This window comes from Saccopteryx leptura, chromosome 9 (assembly GCF_036850995.1).
Source record: "Saccopteryx leptura isolate mSacLep1 chromosome 9, mSacLep1_pri_phased_curated, whole genome shotgun sequence".
Classification (NCBI taxonomy): domain Eukaryota; kingdom Metazoa; phylum Chordata; class Mammalia; order Chiroptera; family Emballonuridae; genus Saccopteryx; species Saccopteryx leptura.
The window spans coordinates 44,362,241-44,370,368 of record NC_089511.1 but is presented as its reverse complement, the minus strand read 5'-3'; the positions used below and the strand labels follow the sequence as shown (position 1 = coordinate 44,370,368).

The 8,128-nt window shown below is 50.8% G+C and overlaps 1 protein-coding gene across 1 annotated transcript in view; it reads right to left on the bottom strand.

Moving 5' to 3' along the window:
* Positions 1 to 223: 223 nt before the first annotated feature.
* The window catches only part of SPINT2 (serine peptidase inhibitor, Kunitz type 2), a 29,988-nt gene continuing 22,083 nt past the window's right edge, over positions 224 to 8,128 (bottom strand). The window contains exons 3-7 of the mRNA XM_066348711.1: positions 4,609 to 4,668; positions 3,339 to 3,392; positions 2,598 to 2,759; positions 2,223 to 2,261; positions 224 to 912 (exon numbers count right to left, since the gene is read on the bottom strand). Coding sequence (XP_066204808.1) covers positions 746 to 912; positions 2,223 to 2,261; positions 2,598 to 2,759; positions 3,339 to 3,392; positions 4,609 to 4,668 — 482 coding nt within the window. The 3' untranslated portion in view covers positions 224 to 745. The remainder of the gene's footprint in view (positions 913 to 2,222; positions 2,262 to 2,597; positions 2,760 to 3,338; positions 3,393 to 4,608; positions 4,669 to 8,128) is intronic.

Below are 8,128 nucleotides of genomic sequence, written 5' to 3'. Positions count from 1 at the left end.
GTGGAGAAGCAAATGGGCACCTCTCCTATGTGCCCTGGCCGGGAATCGAACCCCGGTCCCCCCGCACGCCAGGCCGATGCTCCACCCCTGAGCCAACTGACCAGGGCCAGATGGTCTTATTTTTAAGGAGTTTATTTCCAAAAGGGAGATCTCATGTAGTGTCCTGAGATAATTTTGGTAGTTTAAATTAGCAGTCCATAAACAAAGAAAGCACATGTTGAAATTATTTTAAAAGGGAAGACCGTTTTATTGAACTTGTACATTTTACTCTCTTCCTTTCAGAATTCTAATAATAAAAAACCCTTTTGTTTGTTTACTTAAAAAAACCCACAAATCAAACAAAGGAAACTATTAAAACATCACTTTTGTGATGGGAAAGGAGGCAAAAGGTTTCAACATAAACCAAGAAAACTAAACCTGGAGTAAAGAAGTCAAAGAGGAAATGTCTGGTCTGGGGTCACACTATCCAAATGTGAGCCAGAGACGACCTCTGAGGGGTTCCCAAAGCGAACCTGCTGGGGAGGTGACACAGGACAGGATGGGACAGGACCAGGAAGCAACCATCTTAACTTCTGAAGTAACACACAGAACAAAAGCCCTAATGATTGCAAAAATACAAATCAATTACTCTATTTGAAAAAGCACACAGGCATTCTACAGCTGTCCCCACTCCCCTTGCCCAGGTTCTCTTCATCCACGGGGGTCCTGAATCCTGAAGAAAGGTAGCGTCTTGGTGACAGGGCATTCACAGCACATACGTGTTCTTCACCAGATGCTCCTTATCGTCCCCAGAGCTCCAGACAGTGCACAGGGCCCGCTCCTGGTTCCTCCGCACCACCCTGATCAGGCAGACCACGAAGGCTCCCAGCAAGAGGATCAGGACCATCACGAACAGCCCAGCCAGGACCACCACTGGAGGTGAGAGAGGCTCAGAATTGGTGGGAAGTGGAAGGTGAGCAGAGTGGGGCAGCACAGGGCTTAGGAAGGACACTGGTGCCATAGGGGTTCAGGTTAAGGACCAGCAGCCCTTTTACCCAACATCCCCCCATCCAACCTGGGAGGGTCTGGAGAACTGATACCACCCACCTGGGCAGTTATCAAGGAAGATTCCCTATAGTCCTAAGAAGCTGGTTCCTGAAAAAGGAGTCACCATGCTATGTACACACAAACAGCGAGTACTTGTATTCCTTCTTTTTGAACAAATAACCTCACTTCACTATTTCCCTCAAACGCTCAGGGGGCAAGTTGTACAGAAGTCCCAAGCCCTTGTACACTAGGATGCAAAAAGCACACACACCTAAACCTGATTTGTGTGGAAACATAAAACCCCAAGGGTTGGTATCACACATCCTCCCTCCATCGGCGAGAGAGGTGGGCCTGCGGGATGCCGAGTGGCTGCCTGGGGAATGAGGTAAGGGTGGAGGCGAGAGTGTGTTTTGGAGCAGTGCTGGGAGGAGACCCTCGTGCTCCTAACAGTCTTGATAAATGGAACAGTGGTCACCCCACTGGTCAGTTATGCTTTCTTTTCAGGTGTGGCTCCACCTAAGGAATGGGGCTCCTGTGGCAGCTACCTGGTCCTTTCCCCACTTGGCCACAGAATACGACAGTGGTGAGTCCCTCTCCATTTCTACCCACCAACACTCCAGACATGGCTGCTCTCAGCCCAGGCCTGGCAAACCAGTTCCAGCTGCACCACTTCTCTAAAATAGAGCAGGCAGCAGGCTAGGTCAGGGCTCCTTACCAGGGAAACAGGTGGAATGAGGCCAAACCAGTGTGGCAGGAACACTGCAAACACTATCCTTCATGGCTCAGAATCAGAAACAAAAGCGAGAGGCCCAGCCTTCCTGTCAGACCACACTGCTAGCTGTGCCTTGCACACAGCAAGGTCTCCAACTTCCTTCCTGCTACCCGCGACCAACTCTACAGCCCATGGAGCCAAGTTCCCTCCAAACCCAGAGTCAGCCTCGGGCCTGCACGCAGCAGATCCCTGCAGGCCTAACAGTAGGACTCGTCCCCTCCGGTCCCCCCCAGCCCCCGCGATGTACACTCTGTGCTAGGACAAACATCTACCACACGTTCCAAGCTGCCTGGACATTCCTGTGCAGAAACATGACTTTCTGCCAAAAAATGTTTATGGTGAAAAATGAGGTGTCCAAGAAAACATGAGCCTGCAGCTGAGCTTCCTCCGGCAGGCAGGTGGAGGAGGGCAAGTGGCCAGTTACCTTTAGTGCTGCGAGGCAGGGCGGGGTACAACTGCTTGCCTGGAAGAGAACACACAGCCCTGAGGTCAGCTCAGTCCTCTCCCCCCCCCAGCTGCCCACCCCCTGAAGGTCCCCCTCAGTCCTGGGCCTTCACTGTGGGCTCTTTCTGAGGTACTTCCTCTTCCAGCTCCTCTGAGGTGTTTAGGACCTTGTCACCTTGGTGACATGTCTGGCCAACAGCCAGGGCCAAAGCCCAGCTGTTCCGCCCTAGGGGGCCAGAGAAGGATGGGGGCCAGAGGACAGCCTTTCCAAAGCCTTGCTTTAGGGACGTGGACAGGCTTGGGAAGGCTGCCCACCCACAGCTGCTTCTTGGATCCAGTGATCAGGCAGACTCACCGAAGCACTGGCTCATGCATGCCTCCTTGGAGAGATAGTTGTTTTTATTGCCCCAGCAGCCGCCATAGATAAAGTTATCACAGGAGTTCTTCTCAGCATCAAAGTACCAGCGGGGGAAGGACGCGCGGCAAGGCCCGGTGACCGCCTTGGCGGTGCAGTATTCTGGGAGTGGGAGAGCCGAGAGGAAGAGTGAGCAGGGCCCAAGGGAAGTGACAGAGCTGGACTGTTCCCAGGCAGCCACCCAGCTGCCAGCCAAGGGAGAGCTGTCTCTGTTACAGAAACTGTCAATTACAGACAGGGCCAGTCGGACCCATTTGCCACCCTCCTCCACATTTCTAGTGTCTTTCTCTCTACAGACAGACTGTTGTTATTACGGAGATTCCTCAATACCAGGTACTGTCTTAGGCACTTTCCACGTATTAACTCCGTCTCTAAGAGATCTGCCCTAGGCCCTTCATTTTGTATCCAGGGACTCAGGCAGGGCTACAGTCACCTGCCCACAGCACACAGCTGGCGAGGCGGGACCTGTGTACCACACCGCCTTCTTTGGAGCACAGCTCCCCACAGCCCGCCGCACTGGGGCCTCCCCGTGCGTGCTGCCTGGGAAAGGTCAGGAACCCACACTACAATTTCCACCTGTGTCTCAATCCCAACTAAGAAAATATGTTTTGCCTATATATGTTATTTTAAAATGTTATAACTATCATCTAAAATAAAAAATAAATTTTAAAAAAGATATACCTTCATAGTTGAAAATATCGGTGGAGGGATCATCAAAATGCTGCCTTCTGGGAACTAAAACACAAACACCCACGTCAGGGAGGCTGGGACAGACAAAGGACATGTGGTCTGGCTGGGCTGAGTCTAAAAGGACCCACTGAGGGACTGTGTGAAGCTCCCTCTGTGGGCAGCTTTGCTCCGCCCCTCCAGTTCTAATGGGCTCTACAGTGTACATCGAGTGAATGCTGGACGAGGAGGCCCACCTGCCACTCCTGCACTGACTATGGAAACTAATCCTAGCCACAATTTTGGGGGTGATGAAGAAGCCGGTTTTGTTCACTCTAAACAGCAAAAAGGTACCTCCCTTATTCTCCTGGGGAAATTTTCTTCTGAAACAGGACTGAAACCAGAATTATTAGGCCAGGGCCCCAGGGCTCTGGATGACTTTGGAGAGGCCAGCTCAGGAATAAACAGCGAGCCCAAGCAAAACAATGGCTAGGATGGTCACAAGATTCCTGGCCTAGCAAAACTGGCAAGTGACCTCTAGCCTAACTTTTAGCATTCTGCAAGTCACAGAATTAAAGCTCACTCTCATATGAGTGCTGGTGTCATCGGTAGAGGACCAGAGAACTGGTTTGTGGCTACTAGCCTACTGGGAGCCATACTCCAATGGATGGGGGCAGGTTCCCTCCCTTCACAGCAGGTCTGCCCAGCAGGGCCCACTGGCTGGGGGCTGGCCTTTGGGAAAGCTGGGCTGGACTTGCTAGTGCGTCTGTACCACTCACCCCAGGCTCCCGATGCAGAGTCCTTTAAGCATAGAGAGGAATGGGGCAGCTGCTGTCAGCACTACAAAGCAAGCTAACACAATGCTCAAGATCAAGGATTGCAGTGGGAATGGAGGCAGGGTGGCAGAGGACAGGACTCTTAGCACAGGGAGGGAAACAGCAAGGACCACATGGAACAGAGGAGACAGAACAGGCAAGGAGAAGTGGAGCGGGCACTGAGACATCAGAGGCAGCCCAGAAAAAGGGACAGGGCCTGAGCCACATGGGTAGCAACCACAATCCCAACCCCCAGGAGAAGCACTGCAGAATCCCTTGCCCTCCTTCCATTAAGGATAACGGCAAGGAGCCAGAAGCTGGCAGCCCAGGCAGAGCCCCCGTTTGCCAGGGCTGAGTACACGGAACAAGGAGGTGGAAGCCCTTGTATAAGTCCCAAATTACAAATGTCCTTTCAACAATTACCCAGCTGGGCAGCCCTCATTCCATCCTGGGTCTTTTGAAGAACCTACCACTCGGAATAGCGGAATCTGCTCCACTCTTGCTAGTAGCCAGGCCATCAATGGTGTTCTCTACAAGGCGACAAATAAACCACAGTGAGAAAGTGCAAATTCCTCCAAGACCGCCAGTGAAATACAACAAGGGACATCCCTGAGCAGCTGTGGCCCCATGTGCCTCTCACAGCGACTCCCATTTCTCCTTTACGTGGGCCTTTCAACACGAATGCTGGAGTATGAGTCTGCCAGAACTTGGGAATAAGGAACCAAGATTGTCCTTGTAGGTTAAAGTCTAAAATCAACTCACTTGAATTTGAGCAAAGACATTAAATGAATGTAAAAAGCCAATATGGCTTCCAGGGCCAAATAACCTGTTAACTGTATTAATACATCTAAAGAGTTAAGGGGGTGTACAGCAATGTGAATGTACTTTTTTTTTTTTTTGAGACAGAGAGAGAATCAGAGAGGGATAGACAAGGACAGAGAGGAACGGAGAGAGATGAGAAGCATCAATCATTAGTTTTTCGTTGTGACACCTTAGTTGTTCATTGATTGCTTTCTCATATGTGCCTTGACTGTGGGGCTACAGCAGACCGAGTAACCCCTTGCTCGAGCCAGCGACCTTGGGTCCAAGCTGGTGAGCTTTTGCTCAAACCAGATGAGCCCATGCTCAAGCTGGCAACCTCGGGGTCTCGAACCTGGGTCCTCCACATCCAACTCCAATGCTCTATCCACTGCGCCACTGCCTGGTCAGGCAATGTGAATGTACTTAATGCCACTGCACTGTACACTTACAAATGGTTACAATGGTAAATTTTGTACTGTGTATGTTTTCTCTCTCACACACACACAGTTAAGGGGGCAAAGTGGAGAGGCTAGCCACTTAAAGCAGCACAAAAAAGGGAGCACTGGAAGGATCCAGGAGAGAGAGACCCTGGTCCCCGCCTCCCTACTGGTAACAACAGTGCTGGAGAGGCACAGGGCTGGCCTGACCAGATGCCACTAAACATTCATGTCACAAACCAGCTCCCCTCGTTTTGCCTCTCTCCTCAAGCAATCTTCTGGGAATTTGGCCAAGAGGATTGCCCACATGGACTATGGGTGCAGGCACGGGGACCTGAGTGTCTGGTCCTGAGTGGTTCTCTTTCTCATTGTAAATTAATAAGCAGGCATTCTCACTATCATGTGTCTCCCCACAGAGCATGCCTGCCTGGAAGAGAATATGCTGGCAACAGGCTCCAGTGACGAGCTGCTCTGGCAGTTCTAGCTCTCATACAGACTTGAGAGAAGTCTCAAGAGATGTGCGGTAGAGCCCTGCTTGGGGGCCAAGAAAGAGCTTTCTGGGCTCTCAAGACTGAGGCCAAACTCTGAACCAAAGACAGCTGTGGCCCTGGCCGGTTGGCTCAGCGGTAGAGCGTCGGCCTGGCGTGCGGGGGACCCGGGTTCGATTCCCAGCCAGGGCACATAGGGGAGGTGCCCATTTGCTTCTCCACCCCCTCCCCCTCCTTCCTCTCTGTCTCTCTCTTCCCCTCCCGCAGCCAAGGCTCCATTGGAGCCAGGATGGCCCGGGCGCTGGGGATGGCTCCTTGGCCTCTGCCCCAGGCGCCAGAGTGGCTCTGGTCGCGGAAGAGCGAAGCCCCGGAGGGGCAGAGCATCGCCCCCTGGTGGGTGTGCCGGGTGGATCCCGGTCCGGCGCACGCGGGAGTCTGTCTGACTGTCTCTCCCCGTTTCCAGCTTCAGAAAAAAAAAGAAAAAAAGAAAAAAAAAAAAGACAGCTGTCTGCCTTCTTCGAGGAAAACACAACCACCCCTGGCCCCTTATAGTGAACTCCTGTCTTAATGCCTAGCGTCTATTGCTTGCATTCTTTTTTTTTTATTTTTTTGGTGACAGAGACAGAGAGAGTCAGAGAGAGGGACAGATAGGGACAGACAGGAAGGGAGAGAGATGAGAAGCATCAATCATTAGTTTTTCATTGTGACACCTTAGTTGTTCATTGATTGCTCTCTCATATGTGCCTTGACTATGGGCCTTCAGCAGACTGAGTGACCCCTTGCTCGAGCCAGCGATCTTGGGCTCAAGCTGGTGAGCTTTGCTCAAACCAGATGAGCCCACGCTCAAGCTGGCAACCTCGGGGTCTCAAACCTGGGTCCTCCTCATCCCAGTCCAACGCTCTATCCACTCTACCACTGCCTGGTCAGGCTACTGCTTGCATTCTTAAAAACAACTCTCTACCTAAGAAAATAAGGACTAACCAGAGTGGGTGGGTGCATGTCCTCTAGTCAACTCTTTAGTAGGATAAGACAGAAAAGGTAGCAAAAATAATTCCTCTTAATTGCTTCCCCCATACTGATTCTAGCTGATGATGGAAAATTACAATAAATGCTATTTTCCTTAGTCATCATCTGGTAAGGTTGCTAGTTGCTCCCTGAAAGGTGAGGAGCTCGCCTGTATGCCACCCCAGCTCTCCAAACACTTGCTGAGCGCCTGCTGGGCACTGGGCTCACAAAGATCAATAAAATGTTCCTCAAGGTGCTCAGTTACTGGTAGGTTCATGTGCCCAGCACTGTTTCAAACCTCAAATCACAGCCAAAGCCACTCTTTTTCCACCCTATTTACATGTAACTTTAATAAGCTTATCCAATTTTTGAATGCGGAGTGCAAAGCCAAGCGAGATTACAGCTTTTAAGTGAGGAGACATAAGAACCCCACAAGGATGCAGGACATAAAAAATAAAATAAAAAAGGATGCAGGACATGGGCTCACAGGCTGGTGGTGTGCAGGGAGCAGTAAAGGCAACAGCACATCCTGATATAGAATCAAAATCCAGAGTCCTAACATCGATGCCAAGCTGTCAAAGGATACAAGAAGTCATGTAACAATGTTAGGGAGTTGCCAGTGAAAATGTTTGACAGTTTGGGTGGCCAAATCTTTGAGTCTCTGGAACACTTGAAAGGAATCGGGCCTCAGAGGGCCTGCTTGCCACCAAGAGGTCCCTCATAGCAGTTCAGAGCCAATGCAGGTTGTTGTGGGGCTTTCAGGGTCATTGTTATTATTACTATCAGTTTTCTTTTTATGAGAGAGAGAGAGAGAGAGAGAGAACAAAGCATCAACTCGTAGTTGCTTCATTTGAGTTATGCATTGATTGCTTCTTGTACGTGCCTTGAGGGGGGGGGGCGCTCCAGCCAAGCCAGTGACCCCTTGATCAAGCCAGCGCCCTAGGAAGATGTCAGCATTATGGGTTGATGCTCTATCCATTGCACCACCAACAGTCACAGGGTCAATGTTATCTTGATTCCACAGAATCCTTTGCAGGTAAAGACTGGGAAAAGGATGGAATCTAAGAAGTATGTTCTACTTTTTGTATGTGTGTGTGTGACAGACAGAGAGAGACAAAGGGACAGATAGGGACAGGCAGGAACAGACAGGAAGGGAGAGAGATGAGGAGCAACAATTCTTCGTTGTGGCTCCTTAGTTGTTCATTGATTGCTTTCTCATACATGCCTTGACCAGGGGGCTATAGCAGAGTGAGTGACCC